Source organism: Trachypithecus francoisi, unplaced genomic scaffold (genome assembly GCF_009764315.1).
Source record: "Trachypithecus francoisi isolate TF-2019V2 unplaced genomic scaffold, Tfra_2.0 Lachesis_group16, whole genome shotgun sequence".
Lineage (NCBI taxonomy): Eukaryota > Metazoa > Chordata > Mammalia > Primates > Cercopithecidae > Trachypithecus > Trachypithecus francoisi.
In genome coordinates this window covers 36,732,552-36,759,980 of record NW_022681461.1, presented here as the reverse complement: position 1 = coordinate 36,759,980, position 27,429 = coordinate 36,732,552, and the positions used below count along the sequence as shown (strand labels likewise).

The 27,429-nt window shown below is 39.5% G+C and overlaps 1 protein-coding gene across 10 annotated transcripts in view; it reads right to left on the bottom strand.

Annotated features, from left to right (window-relative positions):
* KDM4C (lysine demethylase 4C) overlaps nt 1-27,429 on the bottom strand; it is a 412,099-nt gene that overhangs the window by 30,564 nt on the left and 354,106 nt on the right. For 6 of the 10 annotated variants that reach the window (XR_004443468.1, XR_004443467.1, XM_033237310.1 and 3 more), the window contains one exon: nt 10,152-10,322. Coding sequence is in view for 7 of the 10 variants with exons in the window: in XM_033237310.1 (XP_033093201.1) it covers nt 10,152-10,322 (171 nt within the window). In the remaining 3 variants the exon portion in view is untranslated. Of the gene's footprint in view, nt 1-10,151; nt 10,323-21,205; nt 21,257-27,429 lie in introns of those variants that run through there. The other 4 variants (XM_033237306.1, XM_033237308.1, XM_033237309.1 and 1 more) reach the window with 2 other exon arrangements.

Sequence of the window (27,429 nt, the reverse complement as noted above, 5' to 3'; positions counted from 1 at the left end):
GGAGCTGCTTGCTAGAGCACAGCCCTGCTCTGAGGAAAAAATATTCTTTACCTAGAAAGGACACGAAATTTCATGAACTCAAATTTTAAAATGCATGGTCCATTAAGAAAAAGTTGACAAACTGGGCTTCATCAAAATGTATAACTTCTGCTCTTCATACACTATTAAGAAAGTGACAAAACAAGACACGAACTAGGAGAAAGTGTTTGTAAGTCAAAGATCTGATAAAGGATATGTACAGACTATTTAAAAAATTCCCACAACTCAATATAAGAAAACTCAATTAATAAAATGTATAATATATTATGGGTTTGAATAGGCTTTTCACCATAGAAGACAGATGAATGGCTAATAAGCACTTGAAAAGACGCTCAAATCATTAGTCAATAGGGAAATATAAATTACAATACTGTGAAATAACACTATACATCCACTACAATGGTTATTTTCCAAAAGACTGACAATACAGGTGTTGGTGAGGATGTGAAGAAACTATAACCTCAAATGTTGCTGGTGGGAAGATAAAATGGCACAGCCACTTTGGAAAACAGTTTGGCAGTTTCCTATAAAGTTGAACACACACTTACCATATATCTCAGTAATCTCACTCCTAGGTCTTTACCCAAGAGAAATGAAAACACATGTCCATACAAAGCCTTGAAAGCAAATTTCACAGCAGAATTATTTATAATAGCCCCAAACAGGAAATAATCCAAATGTCCATCAACTGGCGAATGGATAAACAAAATATATTATATTCATACTATAAAATGGGACATTATGCAGACGGGGAGTAAACACTGCAAAGCATCTGAAAAAGGACTTGTATCTAGAATACATTAAAAACTCTTATAAGTCAGTAACCCAGCTGACATCTCTCTTCCTCAATGTGACTTCCTTAAACACTCTGGCCCATCACAATTGCTTCTTTCCCCGAATTTACTGTCAATAACGTTCACTGGGTTTTTTTCCTGTAAAATATTTCAGATCAGCTCCTGGTGGGGGTGAGGGAGTGTAAGTGCATTAGTGTGGAGCAACATAATACATGAGTGGGTTGGGATGGGATGTGACTTCCCAAAGCTGAGATGGGCTCGCTGATAAGAGGTGTCTGCCAGTGTCTTGGCCACTTGACCCAAAACTGCAGAGCACCTCAAAATCTAGGCACCAATGCAGATCCAAAATTGCTTCCCAAGATCCCACAGCTGAAAAAATTTCTGGGAATGGCTTTTTTCTTAGTCTTTCAAACTTCCTTGGGTATTGTGTGTTGCCTCCAGAACACCCACGGTCATTCCTCCTACACCTGTGTTTACACATCTCTGAATCCCCCATGATGCCTAATACAGTGTTCAACACATAGCTCAGAACGGACAACATCACTGGACACTCCCAAACACGGAGTGGATTTGGTTCATGGTGCCTACTGCCCATGGGTTTAAGCAGGCTTACCCATGAATATTCAGCACTGAGAAAAGATGATGAAGTCCTGGAAATTAATAACACTGTCCTCAAGTTCAGGTAGTTATTTTGATTCTGTTAGGCCGAAGATGAAATAGTATACCTGAGTCTCTCCTGGAAAGAAAAAAGTGGGAAGGAAGTGCCAGGAACCTTGAGATAATTACCAAAAGAGAAAATAAGAGAAATACCCTCAAGTGAGGGAGGTATATATATGAAGAAAAACATAACTGAGAGTCTGTCTTTGTGGCAACTAGTGAATCTCCTGCATAGGACATCAGGGAAATGACATACTTTCTCCACAGGATCCCCAGTGATGAGTGGAAACTGTCGCTATGGTGCCTACAGAATTGTGGTCAATGAGATACACACAATTCGCAAAAAAAAAAGGAACAAGATGCAATGGCAACTCGAGTAAAGACTTCAACATTTCATTCCTATGTCCAAGGCTTTAATGTGAAAAGTCATATGAGTTACACAAAAGGAAATAAAATTCCAGGACCTGGAAAGTACCCACCTCTATGGACTTAAGAGACAGTTCATGAAACTTGTAAGACTAGTCAGGACCCCAGTGAAAGGTATAAGGTTTACAGAGCTGATGAATCAAATAAAACCTGACCTTAATTAGGAGCGCCTGCCCAATAACTGCAGGTTTCTTCTTCAAAGGCATAACCAGATTCTATGCCTCTAAAATGGCCTTGAGATTCTATTATTATTTTTTCTTAGTAGACTCCCAGACAATATGGTAATATTGTTTCCCCTTGATTGGCCAAAGTCTTGTCTACTTATCTATCAATCTTACATAAATTGTGTTTATAAAGGTGCAACTGTGTTTTGTAAAATATTGTACTGGTTTACATACTGTTTTTGAAGATGTCTGAAATAGGAGAATCCAAACTAACTAAAGTCTGATTTATTAAAGTTATGGGCATTAAATGCCTAGAAAAATTGTGACATTTGTGAGAAATGTATATAATAAATTTATAATCATAGTTAAAATGTCCAAAGAAATTTAGTTACGTAAACATAAAATGGTTAGGATTTGATTTATGCATTATAGGAACATTAATCAAGGAACAAATGAGTTTGTTCTTATTTTTAATGCAAATATTAGATTTATAAATAAAATCTGTCAGATAAATTTAAACATTTAGAAAAGTAAATTTAGACACTCTTTGATATGTGTAAAAGGTTTCCCATGGAAGTAAAAATTAACTGGAATTTGGTGAAGCCTTTCATCTCATGGATTCCCAACTCTACAATCAAGAGAGAAAAGCAAGAGAACCCTGAACAGTGAAAAGCCATGCCTGCAGACCTCTAAACCAAAGAAAGATTCCAAAGCCTTCTCTGGCAAATGTCCACTGATTCCAAAAGAACCAGAACTGCCTGGCAGGGAGCGGGAGAGGGAAGAGGAGAAGGGCATCCCTCTAGAGCACACATAACACAAATGGTCTGGGATGGGACAGGGCTTCCAAAGCTGAGGTGAGCTCACTGACAAGGGGTGTCTGCCAATGCCATATATGCATGGCTACCTGACCTGAAAATCTAGGACACCTCAAAATCTAGGAGGCGATAGGGATCCAACAATGTTTCCTGGGATCCCACAGTAGAGAACATTTCTGGGAACAACTCTGTTCTAGTTTCTCAAACCCACTTGGATATTTTATTTTGCCTCTGGAATACCCAGATCTCTCCTACACCTATGCTTGCCAAGCGAGGGCTTGTGTGGGGCTCAACACTGAGACGCTTTTTACACCATGCCCTACTGGATGCTGTGTTTTCCCTCAGGGCAGGCACAGTGTCTTCTACCTCAGTTGCACTAAGCCACAAAGAGCAACCCTTCTAAGGCAACAAGCAATGGAACAAAGGGTCTAACCAGCAATCAGGACCTACCTTTGTCACCATGTACTTTGAGGAGCTTTTGTGTGACTTGGCAAGTATCATGTCTGTGAAATGTGCGTGAACTTACTCTGGAGCAGGGTTTGTTATGGAAAGCCACTGAAATAACACTGAAACAATACACTCAGAAAACATAAGCATAAATGTAGGGAACTAGGCTACTACAAAGTCTAAAAGATGCTGGGAGTACTTTATAGCAAGTGGGAATGATAAATGGACCCAGCAAAACCTCACAAGTACAGGATCTCATTTAATCTGACAAGTAGGCACGGAGTTCTGAGGACACATCTTCTAACTCCAAATTTCAAGACCAGAAAAGGTCAGTATAAACTAGATGGGAAGGAAAAAGAAAAAAAAAGGTCTACATACTAAAGTTTATATTCTAAAAAATTGGACTTTTGCCTACTATGTGTCAGGCATTTAGTTTATTTGCTCCTTTCAAACTAGTAGGGGAAAAAAACTGGGGCTGGAAAGTTTAAGCAAACTGCCTTTATGTGAGAAAAAAAAAATTGGCTGCAAGAACCTCAGTTTGCATTGTACAGCCCTCAAAACTAAAGCCCATGACTACCCACCCCCAGAATCTTGAAGAGTATTGTTTTCATGCTTCTTTCACATTTCAACCAAAGCTGAAAAACGTAGCCAGTCCTCATGGAAATTTCAGTGATGGACTCCTGCTATCAAATGTCTAAACGGTCCTGTTTCTCTTCTCACGCCCAGTGGTGAATGGTAAGTGAGAACTCAAGTGTCCACTGTACCCTTCTCCTCCCTCAAAGTGAGCTCAAAGTTCAGAGAAAAGGAAACAGTCATCACTCCACTGTCAACAGCGGCATGCTAGAGGATCCCAGGCTTTGGCAGAGGCTAATAGAGGCCCGGGAATCTTTACGTTCATTGAGTACTTTCAGGTGGGCAACTTTCATTTCCATCAAAATAGTGGAAGGCAAAAAAATTCGTCAGAAGTGTGTCCCAATTTCATAGACTGACAGATGGAGGTGTGTAGTAATACATCTTTTATTACTTCCCTTGGCAGCTACAGACTGCATGTGGAGTTTAACTGGGCTGATACATACATTTTGCAGGTGCATTGTTGAGAGAGAATTTTTTGGACATTTTTTCTGGCTAGCACAGAAATAAAGTACCTAGGCAGGGAAAGACATTTCCTGGTAGTTAAAGAGCGTTTCTCCTTACTACTCCAAATGCTCTCTCCAGTCACATAACCCTAATATAATGCCTGCCAAGTTTATTCGCAAACATGGGATAGGCCAGCCTGCATTAAAGGGTTCTCATCTGTTGGGTTTATGAAATGATTTGTAATCATCAACTCTATGAATATGGATGTGTAACTTTCTTTACTAAAGCATCAGGCTCCACAAGGGACTATATTTGTGTCATACATAGATAAATAGCTTGGGATGATTAAACTTGATATCCTAAATTTGATTTTCATAGGAAACTGAAATTGCACTGTACCCTTACAGCAATTCTAGTTAACAAGTACCTGAGGCTTAGAGAAACTGGTTCTTCAGTAGCCAGTAACATCGGGGTCACACTACATTTGATGAATAATTTGGTGAATAATTCTTCCCCGTGGCACTCACACCTGATATGCACATTGTGTGGATTAGAGAGTTTTTGGACAAACAGAAGAAAAACATCACTTACTACCGCCAGTTGCTCAGGCTACAGGTATATCACCTAATGAAAACAAGATTTCTCTGAGGAATGTGAAATGTAGTTAGTGTTTTCACCATATAATTATTCTGCCATGATCTTCAAGATACTGAGACAGAAACAAACCTGATTACATTGTTTTTTTATGTCCTGATGTAACTTTCCATTATGGTACTGAGCAGGGTCCCCATCTCCCAGACAACAGTTCTGATGCAGATGAATTATCAAAAGTGGAAGTGGGATGATCTTAGCAATTAAGCCCCATGGCTTAAATAATAGTGTGTGGGGCTGGGCACCATGGCTCATGCCTGTAATCCCAGCACTTTGGGAGGCTGAGGCAGAAGGATAAGTTGAGCCCAGGAGTTCAAGACCAGCCTGGGCAACATGGTGAGACCCCATCTCTACAAAAATAAAAATAAAAACATTAGCTGCGTATGGTACATGCCAGTAGTCCCAGCTACTTGGGAGGCTAAGGCAGGAGGATCACTTGAGCCCAGGAGGTCAAGGGAGCAGTGAGCCATGATCAGCCATCAAGACCCCATCTCAAAAATAAATAAATAAATGTGTATGGTATAAACATAATTATATCATATAAGGAATAAAGCATATATGAAACTATACTTAATTATACATATACATTTTATCTTAAAATATAACATCAAATTTCTATATCTGAAATTGAAGTCTAGCTGGCATACTATAAAGGCATTTAGTTACATAGCTTTCATTAATTTCAGTGAGAAACAGGCTCCCAATCTTTATTAATACTTGAAATTTTAAAAACTTACTATCCATCTATCTATCTATCTATCTATCTATCTATCTATCTATCTATCTCTCTATCTGAGAAGGGGTCTCACTATGTCACTCAGGTTGGAGTGCAGTGGCGTGATCATAGCTTACTGCAGCCTCAAACTCCTGTATTCAAGAGATCCTCCTGCTGCAGCCTCCCAAACAGCTGGGACTAAAGGCGTGTGCCACCATGCCTAATAATTTTTTAATTTTTTTTTTTTAGAAACAGTTTCACCATGTTGCCCAGGCTTTCAAGTTTACCTTTTAAACCCATTGCTTTGCATTTCAGATACCTGGATGATGACCAAGACAAACTGTTGCAAACAGAGTGGATCTATAGGGACCTACACACTGACTGACCCACATGGCTGCTCGAAAGGAAAGGAAAATGCATTCTGCCACAGAGTCCCAGCTTCTGTCTCCACAAGCTAAAGAGTCTTCTACAATCCACAAACCTAGCATCCCAGGACAATATATTCATGGTGGCTAATTTTATATCAGCTTGACTGGGACACACAGTCGTCAGATATCTAATCCAACTTTACCTTGGGTATTTCTACATGAGTTTAACATTTAAAATGATAGACCTAGTAAGGCAGGCTGCCCTCTCTAATGTGCATGGGCCTCATGCAATCAGTTTGAATGCATGAATAGAACAAAAAAACTGGCCCTTCTCCAAGGGAGAGGGAATTCCTCCTGCTTGACTGCTTTCAAGCTTGAGCAGTAGTCTTTTTCCTGCCTTTGGACTCCAATTGAACATCAGCTCTTCCTGAGTCTTGGGCCTGCTGATTACAGATCTTGGGACCTCTCAGCCTCCATAATCACAGAGCCAATTCCTTATCATCTCTTTCCGTAAGTGTATCTCCTATTGGTTCTGGTTCTCTGGAGAACCCTGCCTAATACAATCTTGTAAGTGGGAAAAGACTTCCCCTATAGAGTCAGCAAGAGTGAGCTGAGGAAGCCTCATTCATCACCAAGGTAAGAGAGGGAAGAGGCCACAGCAGCTAACAGTGGTGACACTGTTAGAAAGTATATGGAACTTGAAACACAATCCGATTGAATTATTCCTACTAGGAGCCTGGAACGGGGAACCAAGAAGGCAAGAGATTAGTATATGGCGGTGGAGAGCACAGAAGAAGGAAAGGTCAGACAAAATAGAGAAGACCTGCTCAAAGATGAATTTGGTTTTCATTTTGTTTTGTTTTTTTTTTTTCTGAAGAAGTTATTAGGCCAGCGGCAGTGGCTCACACCTGTAATCCCAGCACTTTGGGATGCTGAGGTGGGAGGATCGCTTGAGCCCAAGAGTTTGAGACCAGCCTGGGCAACACAGTTTGACATCATCTCTACAAAAAATTAAAAAAAAAAAAAAAAATTAGCCAGGCATGGTGGCACATGGCTGTGGTTCCAGTTACTCAAGAGGCTGAGGCGGGAGGATCACTGGAGCCCAGGAGCTCAAGGCTGCAGTGGGCTGTGATCACACCACTGCACTCCAGCCTAGGTGACAAAATGAGGCCCTGTCACAAAAAAAGAAAAAAAAAAAGACATTACTATTCACCCATATTTAGATAGACACGTTCTTTCCAATCTATGTGAATTCATGCCACTCCATGCTACCTGCCACCCTCCAGGGCAACAGTTGTGACCACATGGGCATACGCAACTGCTGCTAAGTCTCAAATCCTTATCAAAAATGCTAAGTGACAGCTAACCAAGGTGTAAAGAGTTTTGCTTTTTCATTCTCGTTGATTTAAATGGCATGCGCTCCGGAAAACTCTTCTATGGGTTAGCTTCTGCGTTCTTCTCACAACACTCAAGTGTACTTAAAATCATATTTGTTCTGGTTCACAGAAGGAGGAAATGGAGGGTGTCAAAGGAAATAATTGCAGGATTTCAAACATTACAGGATTACAGACATTCTTTTCCAATGTAAAGACATTCCAGGAAAGCCTCAAACTGGTGTAGTGTGTATAGGCTTGTGATGTAAAAGAGAATCTAGGGTTCATTAATTCCTATCATGGCTAAAGACCTCTGTGCTCAGGTTTTGAAATTAGTGCTCCGAAGTCTTTCATCCCACTGCCACAGTGTTTCTCACCAAAAGGTTTTCTGTCTTTTGCCAGCTCAGTATTCACAGTCTTCACAAGATAAGGCTAATTCTGAAACAACTATGTAGCCTGCACGGGGCTGGTGAAAGTCCAGGGGCCTCATTCTACCAATGGCTTTTCAAGCCTTTCTTGCTCCCACATACCCCTTCTCCTACTGCTTTAAATGTCCTTTCTTCCCCAGGATTAAGAGTGGCCTGTAATCCCAGCACTTTGGGAGGCCGAGACAGGCAGATCACGAGGTCAGGAGATCGAGACCATCCTGGCTAAAATGGTGAAACCCCGCCTCTGTTAAAAAAATACAAAAAACTAGCCGGGCGAGGTGGCGGGCGCCTGTAGTCCCAGCTACTCGGGAGGCTGAGGCAGGAGAATGGCGTAAACCCGGGAGGCGGAGCTTGCAGTGAGCTGAGATCCGGCCACTGGACTCTAGCCTGGGCGACAGAGCGAGACTCCGTCTCAAAAAAAAAAAAAAAAGAGTGGAATTTCTAGAGACGGAATACACGTAATCAAATAGTGTTTCTGACACTTCTTAGTTATGTGTGACCTTGGGACAATTATTCACCATGTTGTGCCTCAGTTTCCTCAACAGCAAAATTTGAAAAAATTATAATCCCTAGTGTGTAGGGTTATGAGGATGAACTGAGTTCATGGATCTAGTTCTTGGAGCAGTGCCTGGAACATGGTAAATGTCAGTAAGTGTTACTCATTCTTCCAGCCCCAACAGGTGGCAGATTGCTTGTAGTTCAAGTATAGAACCACACAGGTTCTCGACATGGGTCCACGGTAGAGAAAGCATCCATTTACCAGCCTGCCTCCTACCAAGACTGAGCAAGGATCACATCTTCTTTCTCTTTATGTTTCCCAGCACCTAGTGTGGTAAGTACGTGACACACAGCAGGTATTCAGTGAATGTAGATTGAGTGCTTGAAGGGACGACTAATTCTAATTCTAATTCTAACGAGGAGAGTATGTCACCTAAGGGATGCTGTTTATGAATAACAATGGCAATGCAGTAAAGGTAAGCTCCAGCTAGAACCCTGGTAAGAAACACAATTCACTCTTCTGGGATTTTTAAATAATTTACATTCATTTGCTTTAAAATCTTTCAAATAAGGTCACTTTTGTTTATATACTTGTCATTCTTACCAGCATAGAGAGAGGTTAAGTATAACAAAACTAACTGAAGCAATGTTTCTTCAACTCCTGGAGACCAAAATCCTAGAAACTGTCTTCAGCAATCTCAAAAGGTTACATTTAATTCTCAACTGCACATAATACACAATTATGACAATTAAAGAGTCACTGAAAATACCTTTCCAAGTACAAACAAAAGCAAAGCATCAACAGAGACCCAGGACGAGGCAGAAGTGACGACTACATTATGAAGGGTCAGCTCCCCAAACTCACACACCCCCTGAGAGGAGAAGGGGTAACAGGATCAGCACCAGACTCACTCACTCTCCTCTCAGTCACGGTGAGACTTCTGATTTCAGTGTCCAAAAAAACCCTCTGTGGAAAGTGCTCTTCTTGTGAAAACACCTGCTAAAAAGCAAGCCCCGAAACAAACTCAGTCATTACCCCGGCATACGTTCACTAGTTCCTCAGAATGAGCCCCCTCAAGGTGTTTGGTGGGGGACAGAGGAAGGATGAGATGAAGACAGACCAACAAGATAGCCAGACACACACACGCACACATACACACACATAGGGTTCTAGTCTCCGCCACAGTAATGAAACTCATTAAATGCCACAGCCTTTCTTCTGTGTGACTTTTGTTACTCCCATGAGGACCATCCAAAGATTTAAACACATTGTCAAGTCAGATTAATCAAAACCATATTCTAGTTAAGCGTAAAGAAAAAGAAGTCATAAAGGAATTCAAATTTGTTCACATCTTGTAACAGAAAAGAATAGGTGGATTCATATCTGCTATGGTTTGAATAGGTCCCATCCAAAATTCAGGGGTTGCCAATGTGATAGTATGAACAGGTGGGCCTTCAAGAGGTGACTAGGTCGTGAGGGCTGCTCCCTTATTTCTTGGCCAAACAACATTTCTCACTCAATTAAAAGAATCTGGGAAGATCAGTCTAAGTTCACCTGGCTATTATTTAGAATGATAAAGGCTATGAACCAAGTGAATGAGCTACTCAAAAAGCCAAAATAAAAATTCTGAAGGGCTCGGCTACTTTGGTTTTTTTTTTAATCACTCTGGGTAGCAGGCACTCAAGGAAGCCTCCTTACCACGATATCCTCAGGAAATGTGTCTCTGCTGAAGGAGCCATCATCAAACATGACCTCATAGAAGGTCTGCGATGTCACAGCCATCACTCTGCAACTGTAATACCGGGTGTTTCGATGCTTCGTGATGACCGTCTGTCCCACGGAAATGACCTTCTCGCAAGCCTTGGGCTTCTAAAAGAAGGGACACGAAACAGAAAGAAAATAAATAAGAGAGAGAACAGGAAAAGAAAGGACATAAAATAAAAAGTATTCACTTGAAAATCAATCATTTATTTGGCCAAGATTTAAAAAAATTTTTTTAACTTAATATTGAAGAATAATTTCAAATTTACAAAAAAGTTGCAAGAATACAAATAGTATAAACAATACTTGTTTATACTATCACTCTTTACCCAGGTGCATCCATTGGTTTTATGTGTGTATGCATATACAAAGAGAGAAAGAATATGTATGTGTGTGTGTGTATATATATATATATATATACACGTGTATGTGTGTATATACATATATATATACACGTGTATGTGTGTATATATATATATATATACACGTGTATGTGTGTATATATATATATACACGTGTATGTGTGTGTGTATATATATATATACACGTGTATGTGTGTGTGTATATATATATACACGTGTATGTGTATATCCAACACACATGTATATGTATATCCAAATATATCAACTTCAGGAAACTGAACACTGATAGGATACTTTAATCTCCATCTACACTCCAGTTGGTCAAATGATCCAATAATGGCCATTATGCTATCCACCTTCCCTACCCTCAAACTCCCAAGTACAGAATCCAGTCTAGACTCAAGTATTGCATTTAGTTGCCACATCTCTTTAGGCTTCTTTAATCAGGACCATTTCCTCTGTCTTTGTTTATGGTAGTGATAATTTGGAAGGATACAATTCTTCCTCCTCCTGCCTTTTAACAAAGCATGTGTCTTAAGTTTCCTCATGATTAGATTCAGGTTATACATTTTTGGCCAGAATCCCAAATAGGTGATGTTGTCTTGTTCTCAGGATATTTCATCTGAAGGCATGTGATGTTTGCTTACCCCTCAATGGTGATGTTAATTTTGATCCTGATCAAAGTATAGTTCAATTTCTCCACTTAATTACTATTTTTCTATTATACTAAAGCAATCTGTGAAAGACACTTTCGTCACTATGTAAATGTCCTGTTCCTCTTAAACTGGAATTAGTGTCCATTGAGTTTTGTGCATAATCTTTACTGCAATGGTGGTGTATACTGATTTTTCCTGCTCTACCACCCTATCCACATTTATTACTTAGTTGACATTTGGTAAGCAGGAGTCGCCCATATTTCCCTGCACCCATCCATCCATCCATCCATCCAACCATCCATCCATCCATCCATCTGTCCATCTGTCTTTATTCATCCATTGTCATTATGGGCTGACGAATTCCTCCGCCCCAGTTGTTTATAGTTCATACTTTACTTTATTATTTTGGTATTCAAACTGTCCCAGATTTGACCAATAAGAGCCCCCTTCTGGTTCTTGTGATCTTTCTTTTTTTTTTCCTTTCTTTCTTTTTTTTTTTTTTACCTGCAGTTCCTTACTATCCTGTCTGATAAGATGTTTCAGGATCATCTTGCACCAGTCCTGAAATTAGCCATTGCAGGAGTATAGTTCAGTTCAGAGGGGCGGTGACATTAGAAACTCAGGTACAGGTGCTTAGGTATGCTCTTATTACAGGAGTATCTTTGGTTCTCAGTTGTTCCAGCAGATGGAACAACGAAATACATGCATTTAACATGTGCACATTTATGTGCATAAATACACACATGCATATATCAATTTGCCACAAACACACATATATTGGAAATCACCAGTTCAGAGTGATATCCCTATTCATCCCTGCAGGTTCTTTCTTGCCTCCCTCTATTCCGTATTTGTATCTTCATCCTTTTTTAGTGAAAACGTTGGCTTCTACAATATAAACCCATTTACTCATTTGCTCAATCCCTAAATACACCGAAGTAATTTTTAAGACCTGTAGGAGAGCTGTAGTAATAGTTTTAGACTAGAAAAACTAACACATATGACAGTTCATCTTATTTTTAAATTAAAAATTAAGACTCAAGTTCAATTACCAGCTCATATTGATAACAGCTAGGTTGCAGTCCTTTCCTAAGAATATGGGCATGTAGACTCCATCTTTATTTATTTTCTCCCTCTCCCTATTCTCCTTCCACACATATTCCTGCCATCCTATAAAACCATGTGTAGGCCTCAGGGTATACACATCATGCTAAGGAAACATAAGACTTAAGAACAAATGACTTCTCTCAGAAATACTTGGCAGAGTGATTGGCACATATTAAGTGCTCTAGAAATGTTAGCTTGATGTGTTTTGGGTTGTTTGTTTTGATTTTCAAGATAAGGCTATAGTCCCTGTTCCCCTTTCAGGAACTCCTACAAAGCCCGTACCTACTAGGAAGAGACTGCAGTCAATATCTAATGCCAAAGTCTACTCTCAAGACTGGATCTTCTTTATACCAGCCTCAAAGGCTCATGCATCAACTCTGATTTGTTTGATGTCATGAGCTCTGACCTCCTGGGAAGGCCCTGAACCAAGCTCATGGGAAGGTCCAGGCCCTCATAATCCCCAAGGGATCAAAATTAGCCTGACGTGTCATCTGTACCTACAGGAAGCTGTGACTCATTAAACTCCAGTCTTTTCTTGCATGGATATTTAGAACACTCCTGGGAAATTCAGTTTATTATCATCCAGAATCACAAGTCAATTAGAGGCTTTGCTTTTGTTTCCCCCATGAATTTCAAAAAAGCTAAAACACACCTTGTAGTGTGCACAGTGTTATGCTTAATCTTTTTCTTCTAGAAACCAAACAAAGACATTCCCAGAGAGTCATTCATTGACTAATTTCCTCAACAGTCATCTATAGCTAGCCAGTGGGCACCAGATCTGGTGTTGGAGAGTCAAATATACAAAACCACTAAGGTTGTATCCCTGTTTCCTGGAACAGGCCTACACAGGTATGTGCCATGAAGCCACCTCACGGGTGGCGTGAGAGAAGACTGATGGAACACATTCCAACATGCCAACTACAGCAGGACTCCTCATTCCTGGGCATACAGCAGTCAGAATTAGGGGAAGAACACAATCAAGGACAGAGTGATGGGCATGACCAAAGGCCCAGAAGCAGGAAGCAGCCATTCTGTTGTGGGAACTGTAAGAGGTCTTGCTATGGTGTAGAAAGTAGGAGAAACTAGAGAAATGGCCTAGGGACCAGGGGTCAGGGCACTGGGAGTAGGGGAGAACAGTTCTTATGCCATCCTAGGGAGTCTAAATGTTATTCTGTGAACCTAGGAAGCCACTGAGGGGTTTAGATATAGAAGACAGGTGATCCAGGTCTGTATGGCCATAGACAAGGGGCTGGTGGAGCTTAGAGCAACAGTATAGTGGGAGATGAGGATCTGGAGAAAGGAACTGGGGACAAGAATGCTCATGATTTGGACAAAGGGGAAGGCCCCCTCCCAACAAACATCTTCGTAAGGGTCTCTAACCATCTCTGCCATCTAGTGTCCCACATACCTGACAGAACAAAAGGATACTTTCCTTCTTTCCTCCCTGAAATCATTCCCCAGTGATTACTGGGTTGCTTGGGAAATTTTTCTATACCTTTAGGTGTGGGTAGGTATGTAAACATTTGACAAAGCATAACAGTAAGAAGCCTGATTTATATCACTATACTTGAAGTAGAAATCTTTAACAGCTAGGTGATAGTATTTAACATATACTGAGATAATTATGCAGTTTACGACTTTACCCCCATTCATTCCCTTTAAATATATCCAACCTTTTAAAGTAAGAGAATGACTTGGATGTAGTAATTAATATGAGTGGAGGCACAGCATGCAAGTGATACGACTCCAAGATTGGGCCCGTGACAGCTACTTCAGGTTGTACAGGTTACAACTAACTCTAGGAAGCCACATTCACAACCTGTGTGGCCACAGACAGTGGCCCTGAGTGATGTGGATTAGGGATACACAGGCTTCATCTTGGCAGCACTTTCTTGCAGATGCTGCCCTCTCTGTCAAACTGAGACACAGTCATGGTGAGAAATACAAGCACTGTATTTTAATATGGTATTAGTTATTTAGTGTATATTCTGTTAAAATTGGAAGTTTTACTAAAAATTGTTTGCTCTCAAAGGGGACAATGTGTTGGGATTTGCATTCTAAGCTGATTATTCTTTCAAGCTGTGTGATCTCGGGGGTGTTACATAACCCTTGTCATCCTCAGCTTCAGTTTGGTCACCTGTGGAAGAAATTATACCTAAATCAAAGTTATGCTATAAAACAGGATGAAGCACAAAGGTTGCCTAGTCTCATCGGTAGCAGACTCTCAGCAAATCCTAACTGGCTTCATCTAGGAAATGAAGAACATACATGAGACCTTCAGCTCAGGCAAATCAACCACTTTCCTACAGTACCTGAGTCATTGGCATGGATGAGTGGGCAGTACCCTGACTTCACACTGACAAGGATCAATCCAGCCTCAAATCACTGCTGGGAAAACAATCTAGGCACCTACCCTTCACCTCACCCGCTCCAGCAGCCTCTGACTCTACTCTTGTCAAATTTAGGCACACGGCTACGGTCCCTAGGAAGGAAAGCATAATGTGGTCTCCTCTGCATCCCCAGGGCTCCCAGAGCCTTTGTTTACAACTCTCTTAAGACCCTGGCCACATGACTCTTTCAGTTACCATCCCTTTAATGACAGGGTAAACTCTGCAAATCAGTGCCAGAGCTTGTCTTTTTATCCAGAGAACTCAGCACGGTGTCTGTAACACTGTTCCTGACAGATGAACAGTGAATCAATGAATGGATGGATAAATGAGTGGGTGAGCGAATGTGTACAAATTTTCAAAATGGAAGAGGAAAGAATTCTATCTGCTTCTGTCCAGAAAAGGGCAAAGAGAAGCAAAGGGGCACTGTAGAGTGATATCCCTATTCATCCCTACAGGTTCTGTTTCTTTGGTTTCTCTTTCTTTGGCTGGGTGTGCATGTATGTGGGTAGGGGAAGGGAATAAAGAAGGTTTATGGTGAAATTCACACGGTCTGGAAAGTACAAGAGGCCAGCCAAGGGAAAAGGAAGGTGATGCAGGCTTTATAAGGAAGAGGCTGGTTCCAGATCACAACCATTTTCTTCCTGCTTAGAATATGAAATTTATGCAGATTGGCTGGTTAGAAAAATGGCCAGTATATAAATTAAATACACAACCTTCATCTAAATAAAAATTCTCAGAAACGTCAGGCAAGCCCATTTCACGAGGAGTACTAAGGGAAATGGATTATTTCATAATGCTATTTTGATAGGATTTCTGATTTATTTTTGCAGGAAAAATGTATTGATAAGCATACCCCATAACTGATTATATATCCTCAAAAATATTTCCTGTCAGAAAAGCCTAAGAATCTATTGATGTTAAGAATGTCATTTCTGATCAGAAAAGACAGGCGTCATGCGAGGGCATCCATCAGATTAAAGAAATGGCTATGGTGTTCTGAAGATCAGTGTGCAAGCTAAGGCTGTAAAACTTGAATTTTCTTTAATATGAACTAAGCAGAAATGAACAAACAGTAGCTTAAAAAAATATACATGTCATTTTTTAAAATGGTAGAGCCAGTTAGAGATGCTGGGGAGATGACCAAAATGTTAATTAAAAAGAAGTTATAGACATTCCATAAAAGCATAAATAATTCCTAGGAAAAATAACACATCTAGAGTTTCCAACGTATGTCCATATACATGAGGTAATCAAATTCTCCCAATAATTTTGTGAGGTAGTTTTTATTTTGAATAAATAGATGATGTAACATCTACTGACACTCTTGACAAAGTCAAGTGACTTTTCTAAGATCTCAGAACAGTTTAGAAGTAGTCTAGAGCAGTGCTCTCCCATGACACGGGATACGGTTTGGCTTTGTGTCCCCACCCAAAGCTCACGTGGAATTGGAATCCCCAGTATTGGAGGTGGGACCTGGTGGGAGGTGACTGGATCATGGCGGTGGTTTCTAATGGTTTAGCACCATCCCCTTAGTGCTGTCTTGTGATAGAGTTCTCACGCGATCTGGCTGTTTAAGTGTGTGTGTGTGTATAGCATCTCCCACTGCTATCTCTTCCTCCTGCTCGGACCATGTAAGATGAGCAGCTTCCCCTTCGTCTTCTACCATTATTGTAAGTTTTCTGAGGCCTCCCCATCCATGCTTCCTGTACACCTGCAGAACTATAAGTCAATTAAACCTCTTCTCTTTATAAATTACCCAGTCTCAGGTAGTTCTTTACAGCAATGTGAAAACAGACTAATAGCAATGTGAAAACAGACTAATACAACATGGGTGCTCCAGACCATCAACCAGAAGAATAAACATGAAAAGAAATGAGAGAGGAAATAAGCATGGGAAAAAAATGAGTGAAGAAGTAAAACCAACCAGGAAGTAAACACAGGAAAACATGAGCAAGGAAATAAAACCAACCAGGAAGTAAACACAGGAAAACATGAGCGAGGAAATAAAACCAACCAAGAAGTAACACCAATAGAATTCAAGTAGTGGCCTAAAGAAATTACATTTCCTTTTATTTATTTTTTTAAGCCTTCCATTGATTGAATGGGAGGTATTGCTCTAGATACTTGTTGAGGCAGTTCCCACATAAGATTTATTTACTTTCCCCAATACACCCAAAGGGTTGGATTAGTAACTTGGATTTGGAGCAGGTCTGGTGATAAAAATGCAGAATGTTTATGCTCTCACTTTTCATCTACGTACACATATGTATACACACACGTACACTGTGGTAAATTTCCAAACTGCCCAAAAATCTTCACTCCTCCCCATTTCCACATCCCGTGCATGTGACTTTGTAGTTCCCCCCATCAAGGACTGAAGTTTATTTCCCACCCTTTGAATCTGGGTTAGACTGTGCCTTAGCTTGCACTGGCCAAAAGAATACAGCAGAAGTAATGGTACACAAATTCATAGCCTTTTGTTCAAGAGGTCTTGAACACTTTTGCTTTCTCTCTAAGAACCTCAGACTCTGCTGTGTGAACAAGCCCAAGCTACTCTGTTGGAGATGAGAGATCACACAGACCACAGGCAGTAAACATGCGAGAACCCAGTCAAGATCAGACAAGCTATTCTGCAGCTGACCACAGATGCATGAGGCAGCATAGCTTAGACCTGAAGAAGTCCTCAGCCAAGCCTAGCCTAAACTGATGACCTACAGAATCCTGAGCTAAATAGTTATCACTGGTTTAAACCACAGTATCTTGTGATGATTTATCACTCACACAGATATGTATGCCTAGAAAAAAGGAACACTGAGAAAATCCATTACTAAAATGTTAGTAATGTATAACTCTGGGTAATGGGATTTATTTAGTACTTCTTTATGTGTTTCTCTGTATTTTTCATTGATTATATATTTAATAATTCCTGAAATACTAAATATAAAAAACTAAGAGTCCTTCCCATTTTTAAAAATTCCTTAAATATCAGCTAATCCATGTATAGTCAGAACTATTCAACTGATATGCTAAAAACAAAAACAAAAACCAGCAACCAAATGAGTTAGGAAGAAAACATCATCTCCAACATTTATTCTTCAGTTCAGTAATCATGATGTAAGAAACACGTGAGAGAATGAACACTTTGTAAAGTGAAATGATAAAAATTTGGTCATAAAAATTCATCTCACTTACCTACATCTCATATTTAAGGCAAATGTGATATAAGAAAAAATTGTACTTTTACTTTGTTTTTAATAATCACCACTGATTCCAAAGACATGTTGTTTCAATCAAATAAATAATTTCATTCTCAGGTTTGGGGCTGTATTAAGAAAAAAACTAATCAAGTCTTTTTGGAATTCATTACTATACCTGTCCTTCCCATCATACTAAGCCACCTCTAAGGGACAGCACTAATAATAAGATCCAATTGTTTAAATGTAGAAGAGTCTTCTCTCCACTGATACCATGCTGCCTTCAATCAGGTGTGAACTTGGAAATTACACAGGCCCTTGTAAGAAAAGTCTCTAGCTTTCCTAAGACTACCAATGTTGAAATAAACAGCCAAATTTCAAACAAAAGACAGCTAACTACCAATGATTACAACCTGAAGAAGGAGGAAAGTACATTCCTAACATCTGGACTGCTTCATCAAAGGCACAACAACATCCAAAAGGCTGACTTTAAAAAGTTGACAGCTAGCATTGAGAAAATCCAATGAAAAAAAATCATCATTCCTCGCCTGATGAGCATTCTACAGCAGTGAACTCTGAGCCAAAATGCCAAGAACAAGCTGTCAATCAATGCCAGGAGGAAAAGCAATACTAGGATGGCATGGGGTTAAAAAAAATGGCATTTAAATAAGAAATTACTAACGGCTCACCACAAATAAGGCACATTCCTAGGTGCTAAGAATAAAAATAAAATAATGAGAGAGTCCCTTCTCTCAAATAGTTCACATACTAGTAAGAGAGACAGACATGGCTGACCATAATGCAAGGTATTAAGAGACCTCAGATCAGGGAAGGAAGAGGAGGCCCTCCAGAAAAGAAAATGCAGGTAAAGATCTGAACTAGGCCAGAGGTTGCCAGGAAGTACACATGCACCACCCCAGGAAGGCCGTTGGAGTATGTACCAGGGACCTCTCTGGCTACTCTGTGAAGCCCTACTCAGAACTATGTTTTCGAATGCATAAAATAAACATAGAAGATTACAAACAAACAATTATATTTAAAAAATAAACTTGTTTTTCTTCTTTTTTCTTTTTCTTTTTTGGTTCCCTGACCAGGAAGGAAAAATAAATATGATTTTAAAATAATGCATTAAATACTAACATCCAAAGGTAGGTCTAACAACTATTAATATCCTGATTATAGAGTTGTTGATGAGCATAAATAATATTTTTAAAATTTCTGTTAAAATGGTAATATGATTTCCATCGTAGACAGTTATAGAAACTGTTAATGCAATCTCTGCCTATGCTCAAAATTGAGAGAACTGTTAAATTTGTGCTAGAATTAATGAAAGAAAATAGCATTTTTTCCCATTTTCTAAGACACAAATTTTTCTTCATAATAATTAAAAAGATTTTTTCACCTGGAATATTTAATGACACAGTAACCAATCTTTTAACAGTAAACTTATGAAAATGGCAACAATACTATTTATATAATGGTGCTTATATATACTGTCACTAAAAAGACACAGTAATGAAATGAAACTCAACAAAGGCACCTTATGAAGGGTTAAGTTATGGAGGCTAAAACTGGTAATTTTTTGGTGGCCTAACCTGACACAGGAATCTAACTTAAATACTCAAGTGGACATATGTACTACATTCTTAAATATCATTTCTCCCCACTGAGTTTTTGACAGAGACCAGAGAGAGAACAGTTAATCTCTAGGGCAAGAGCACAAGAGAGAAGGGCTTTTGTGAGGCAGAATGAGGGAAGACTCTCTGCTTTGGCCATATAGGTAGTCTCTTATCAGACCTGGCAAGGGTGACCTGTGTTTACATCTGGAAGAAGGGTCACCCAACATTTAGCAAGATGAGTCATGGGCGGAGATGTCATCTTGGGAAAATCCCCAACTGGGTTCTTTATATACATATGATGTTAATAAAGGGCGTAAATCCAAATGCAATAATGTATGTAGAAACCCACAGCGCCAGCAAGGCTGAACAGGTGAAGAAACCAAACCAAGTAACTTAGTCAATGTGCAGGCCAAACAGCACATTTCCATTTGTACGCAATGACCCTTTCACCATCTCAACCTTGTTATTTCTCCTTAATTTCTATGAATTAATAACTTGTGAAATAATATTATTATATTTTTTCAAAGTATCCATCTGATAAAAATTTCTACAAGGATTGGAATAAATAAATCAATACAAACTATTCTTCTTTTACCAAAGGTATGCAGTAGGAGTCACTCATCTAAACTTGCCTTGTCATAGTGAGAGTTTTCTTTGTAAATTACAAGAGCTATGTAAAAATCCTCTACCCAGAAAAACCTAAATCCCTGCGAGTTCGTGAACAAATAATTGCTCTTACAGCACAAACACACATACAAATTAACAAAACGTCACAAGTATTTAATTTTCCATATGTCTGTTTGTTCATGTGTACTTTTATTTCTCATGGGTTTTTAATTACAAACATATAATACAGTGGGAAATGGTGGTAAGCAGATTCCCAGCAGATTTAAGGTCTTATTCACTTTAATGTCTGTAGAAGCACAAACAGGCTGCATTAGATGCTGAGAAAAACTAATTTTTTCCATCTGAATCGTGAGCTCACCTTGGAGGTAGTGGCCCTGTTTGGTAAGTGAAGAGTACCGGGAAGAGAGAACCATCTTTAGATATAGCAGAATCTTTGCCTCACTGTGTTAATGTGGCAACCTCTCAACAGGAATGCACCACCTGCTTGCTGCGTATTCTAAATAGTAAGCAACTTAATTCATAACGAGCAGAGACGAAAGTTCACATTAGTTTGACTGGTGGAGCTCAGCCACTGCTAAGCTAAAACCTGGCATGAGCTTCACCTACAGTCACATCTGATTTCATTACTGTTGCTAGAGAATCAGTGAGTCCCCAGATGCTAGGCCCCAGAAGCTCCGCCTTGGGCTTTTTTATTTCAGGAGTTCTTCAGGCTTCTTGGGTGCCAACAATATAATTTAGGAAGAGCAACAGATTCCCACAATCCCAATCATTAACAGCAGTGTGTGTGTGTGTGTGTGTGTAGAAATTAACAAGATGATTCTAAAGTTTATACGAAAATGTGAAGAACCTAAAATACTCAAAGCAATTGTTGAAAATAAGTAACAAAGTTGGAGGAATTACAATTTGGAGAGAATAAAAGGGGAAGGAAAAGTATTTACTCAACAATAAGATAATTTTCCTTTAAATGACTTCTGACAGGACGCTTTCAAACGAGAGAAGCAAGGAACACAGGGTATCCCTCGATGGTAACTCCTGCCTGTAATGATTTCTGACTCTCAAATACAGTTGGTGAATGGGTTAAACACACCCAAAATAGATGCAAATATTTTGTTATTGAACAAGGTAACCCAAAGCAAAACAGTCTAATTAAATAGTTTAACAGATTTTCCGTACCACCAAGAAGGAAGTCCAGGTAAATCATAATACCATGTAAACAAATCCAAGTCATAGTCTCAAATTAGAAAAATGACTACTAAAACAGCACAATCTAAATGAAATGCCATGTGCTGTGATTCTGACAACCTGAACATTCTGTAACTTTCGAAGACTGTTGAACCTCTCTGAAATTCAATTTCATAATCTGTCAAATGGGTATAATCATAATATGTACCATACACAAGTTTACTATGAACATCAAATGAGATAATGTACTATGTGTAACTATAAAACACACTATACAAATGTTAGGAGGAGACAAAATTAGAGAGGAAGAGGTAATTGTACCTATAAAGACACACTGCTTACATGAGGACAGAATGACAGAGAAAGAGAAAACACAAACTTCCTAGGTTTCTCTGGACTTCAGAAGAAGCAGCTAAAGGTACAGTGAAAGGAAAGTCAGCCAAAAGCTTTCTACTGGCCATCACATCCACAGCAGGAGTGCATATTCTGCCTATCTTGCCAATGTTACTCAAAAGGGATAAATCCACAAAGTGTTTAAAGTCCAGTATTAATCAGCAAACTAAATCCACCTGTCAGATTGTCTAGTGTTAATTGAGTGGACCCATGTACCCAGCACTGTGCATGAAAGAGAGGTATGTGGGGGCAGGACGGGAAAGAACTGGGATGCTGTAACGGTAACTGCATCCTTCCTAGTTTCTTGCCTGCGGCCCTCCTGTTCTCAATCACCTAAGGTCCATATAACCTTAGGTGGTCCACATTACCTCAATTAAAGTTACTTTCTCAGATGCAGTAAGGACACTGCTCTGTTCTCCAAATTTAAGGTATAATTAAAAGTTGTGGAATGTAAGGATTTCCAAACTTTGTATTTTCTTCTAATTCCTGAGAAATGTATGGGGAAAGGTGAACAAACTTAACTAAAAGGCCCACTCAAGGAGTGACAAACAAAATGAAAAATAACTCATTAAGGTATCTGATGCTTACAAAGAAGAAAGTTTCACTTCTCCCTGCCTCCTTCTCCAACCAAAAGCTTCTGAGTGCCAGCTCTACCCAGTAATGGTTGAGAGAGAAACCAAAATGATATTTCAGAAATCATTCCAGAAGAAACAGGAATTTCTTACATTTCTTCAGACATCATAATTTCACTGACCCACTACACCAGCGTAGGATGAGAAGACAAGAAAGGACATGTGACACTTCAAGGTGAAAAGATGCCAACTTCTGACTGGCAATGGTCAAGAAACTGCCTGCTTTCCCTGGAAAGAAAAGAGGTATTGACTTGCATGTGAGAAATGTGCAGAGCCCAGGGATGCTCCAATATTCCATGGAAGGATATGACAAAGAAGATAAGGCATTCCTCTGGAATCACTGGCTTCCTGCCAAGAGGCTTCAGGACGCCTTTTGAGCTAATCCAGAGTTTTACGTATCATATTTGTTGAAAGTGGGCACACAATCAAGACTTGGAGAGTAGCCTTTTAGTTAGAAATATTGGAAGTTATTTCATTTAAGTGTCTTTTCTATTGCTTGCAGTTAACAGTCTTAAAAATATTAAACTTTCATTACATTTTGTCAGTATCTAAGGATTTCATTATGGCTATGGCATCTAATTACTGTTTTCTACGTGAAGGAATTGAATATCCTGTCTCTTACGCATTACAAGATGTTGGAATGTCAAATACCCTTTGCTGTTGTGTGTCTGTTGACACATTCCATTTATATTTTTCTACTGTATCTATGATGCTTGACTCTAATACCAATATTAAAATATGAGATTAGTGTCACTACTTAATTTTCTTAACATGCTATCGGACGATTCCGCATGCCTTAATTATTTTGTTAAAAAAGTACAAATTGCTGAAAAGCTTAAAATTTCCTGGGAACTGAGAAAGATTAATTCCACGCAAAAGCAAGCAAGCATTTTACATGAAAATACACCTTATCTAGAGAAAAAAAAAACAAATAGGTGGTCCTTGGAATGGAGGAGTTGATTTTCCTCAGTAAGTTGGCCTTTGAAGTTGTCAAGTATCAAGTGTCCCATGTAAATATTTCTTTTTGTTTGTTTGTTTTGTTTTTTTGAGATGGGGGTCTTGCTCTGTCACCCAGGCTGTATTTCAGTGCAGTGGCGCAATGTTGGCTTACTGTAGTCTTTACCTCCTGGGCTCATGTGATTCTACAGCCTCAGCCTCCCAAGTAGCTGGGACCATAGGCGCACACCACCACGCCCAGCTGATTTTAGTATTTTTGGTAGAGATGGGTTTTTGTCATGTTGCCCAGGCTGACATCACCTCAGCCTCCCAAAGAGCTGGGACTATAGGTCGAAGCCATTGCACCTAGCCCCATGTAAGTATTTCTTAATGCAGTTGCCCCCACAGTGGGATCTAGGTCTGCTAAGGGGCTCCCGGGTTCCACAGTGCACTCTGTGGTGGAAATGACAGAGCCAAGTAGAAAACACAGCACTGACAAGTTTCACCTAAGAATTCTGATGGGTCTGCTTTTGTGATAAAAACCAAACACCTACACCAAAATGCCTTTGTCTTGAATTTTTTAAAAATCTGGGTCAATTTGCAGTTTTATAAGGACAGAATAAAAAATTTAGGTAAATATTTTTCCTGAAACCATATTATTACACACAGAACTAAAGCCATATTTTGAGAGACATGAAAGCTATTTTTACTAATGAAAATGCTAATATATTGATGTGATTATTCATAACTAAATAGGTGCTAATTCCCTTCATTCCAATTAAGTTTAAAATGTTATCAATTGTTACTAATTTATCAATGTACCCACATACATATCAGAACAGATAAAATTTTGTGTTTTTGTCCCTGAGGGTGACAAGACTCAGGAACATGCATTCCTAGCTCACATGCACAATGTCAGCTATTTCCAAAATAAAGAAGAGTAGCATAGCTGCAGAAAGATTTTTCAGTGCTTCCTATGTTTCAGTATGTTTCACATGTTAACTACTATGAACCAGGCCTAAAGGATCTCTCCCCAGAAAACAAAATTTAAGAAATAGTATGATAGCAGCCCCTCTCCTCTGAATATGTTTTATATCAAATATTACAAAATTACTGGTATTAAACCAGTTTTAACCTAAAAACCAGCAATTTCATATGTTCATCCTAGGATTGAATCCATTTGGCCTCACATCAGTATTTATCAGGGCTTTAAGATACGGGTAAGTCTCTCAACAAGACTTCAGCATGGTTCTAAGTGGCAAGCAGTAAAGAAGCAGAGCAGGAACCAGAATGCAGGACTGCCTGGAGTCAAGATTGTTTTGACTACACCACACTCCCAGATGCTGGCAACTCCAGACGCTCTCCAGCACGAGCCTTCATGAATCCAGAATTCTGAGAAGTACCAGTCCTCTGAAGCTCATTTCCCAGACTTTGAAGATTCATCAACATAATAGGAGCTCATCAAATGCTCGGGAAATTATTTTTCATTAGTACCAAGAATAGCCTCGAGTTCAACCATTTTTAGAGTAATCTTTCCAAAATCATGTTAAACTCCCTTGCCTTCTTTCGTAGAGTATGTTGAGGCTGTTGTGAGCATGGGGGTTTGCAGCGGCTCTCCTTAAGCCCTTGCTCTATCAACAGAAAGCACAGGGAGAGAAGCACAATACTCACTGATCCAGCCCTTCCTACGGAAAAGGCTAAAGATCAGCAGTGGGAAAACAAATTAGGGGGTACTGAATAGGGTTTAAAAATGTTTAATGGGATATATTTAAATTTCCTAGCAAAATTAAGAAAAATTTTATCTTCTCTGGCTTTACTTGATAATGTGAATAAGAGAAAGATAGGTTGTGAATGTAGATATTCTAAAAGGTCTATGCTAAATATTCCTCCTCCCAGGCAAATCTAACCTTCACTTCCTATTATTGGGATAAGTAGAGAGAGAGCTCAACAAAACCCTTCTATTGATAGAAAGGTGAGGGATTTCTTTTTAAAAATGTGTGTTACATTTAGGAATATTGATCAGATTCAGGACTGAATCACTGTAGTTTTTTTTAAGTCCTTGCTAAGAAATCTCTTTACTACATACCTTTGCTTTGGTCAGAAATCTCTCTTTGTCAATAATAACACTGCAAATTCAGCAGACCATTTGTTTAAAAACTTAAGTAGAAGAAACAAATCATATACAAAAACTAGGTGATTATATACAAGTCTGAGAAAAAAAAGAGTATAGCTGGTCAAAACAAACTTTGTTAAACAGAATTTTAGTTTGCAACATCCAAATTATTAAAGGAAAAACAATTCTATCATCAGCAAAACACAAAGACACCCAGGATCTTAGAGACCCAGATGAGGGTTTATGGAAATGACACCATTCAGATCACTGTGAGATGAGTGTTAGCTAAACTCTGGTTCACTTTATGAAAAGGAGAAAGCAGAAACTAAAAGAAGACAGTATCAAGCCATGGAAGTGAGCTCCAGATGAAGTGAGGGAAAATAAAAAGGAAATTGAAAGGACAGATTCAACCTATAGCTACATTTGATGTATCAGCCCTGTGGGGGCCAGGGCAAGCTCACTGGCATTAGATGGGCACACTGAAAGAGACAGTAGGCAAAATTCCTACTCATAATCAGTTATAGTTAACTGGTTGTCCCTTAGGGTCTTCTCTCTCCCTTCTCCACTACATCTAATTTACCAAGGCCTATAATTCCACCCCCAAAGTGTCCCCATAATCAAGACCCTTCTCCTCATCCTGGGACACGGCCATGGTGGAAATCCAGGTCTCTGTTTCTTCTCACCTACTCTGGAGCATCAGCTTCCTGCCTCTAATCAATCCCTTCTACTCTCTAATCCACTCCCACTTGGCCTCAAGATTGAGCTTCCTAATACTGCCCGCACATAAACCTTGCATGGGACCATCCACTGTAGAATAAAGCAGAACTCCCCTAAATTTGCCTGAAGCAGTGGCAAGGGAGTCCAAGGAATTCCCCTGGGGAACATGGAGGAAGGAAAGTCTCAAGAGTAATGCCTGAATGAGAAACTCTTTTTTCTTTTTAATCTTCCCTACTTTGAGGAACTCTTGAAACAAGATAAATAATAGCCTCTCCTGCCTGGTCTCAGCATGATTCACTTTGTGCGTGTGGGCGCATGTGAGAGACAGCTATTGGGTAACACGTTTGCACCCCACCAAGGGGTGAACTGAGTACCTGTGGGTCTTGCTCCCAGGAGGCCTCCCCAAAACAATCTTCTCACCATGATCCATCTCCTCTGGAAAGGATAATCCTTCCTGTCCCTCACCTCATCCCTAAAAACGGATCCTTGTTTAGCCAAGAACGTTCCCCTAATTTGAAGATGGGAGAAGATTTTTTAAATTTTAATTCAGGGACATATAAAAAGGGGGTTTCACTTTTCATGAAAGACAGTCTTCAATCTCTGATCACCCAATCTACTTCACCAGCTTCACCCTCCCACTCACCACTCCATCCTGACTCCCCCTAAACCTGACATGTCTTAGACCCAGTACCGTTGAACTCTTCAGCCTTCCTCAGATACATCAGGCCTTTGAGAAAGTTTGTGCACACACTATTCCCTGTGCTTAGAACACCCTGGACTCTGAGTCAGATTGCCTGGCTTTGTATCCTGGCTCTTCCACCTACTACCTGTGTAATACACAGCAAGTTATATAAACTTCAACTCTGTTTCCCTTTCCTCATCTGTTAAAAAAATAAATAAAAAGATAATAATAGTACAGGTTGCACATCTCTAATCCAAAATGCTTGGGAGCAGAAGTATTTCAGAATTTTTCGAATTTTAGAGTGTCTGCATTATACTTACTGATTTAGTTTCCCAAATCTTAAATTGTGGATTCTGAAATGCTTAAATGAGCATTTCCTTTGTGTGTCATGTTGGTATTCAAAAAGTTTCAGATTCTGGAGCATTTTGGATTTGGATGCTCAGCCTATACCTACCATGAATGGGGCACTGCAGATTAAATAAGTTAGTATCTGAAAAGCCTTTAGAACGCAGCTTATCACATTGTATTAAATAAATGTGTCCCACCACTGTCTCATCAAAAAAAAATACATATATATATATATGTTTGCTTGAAACAGTTGTGTG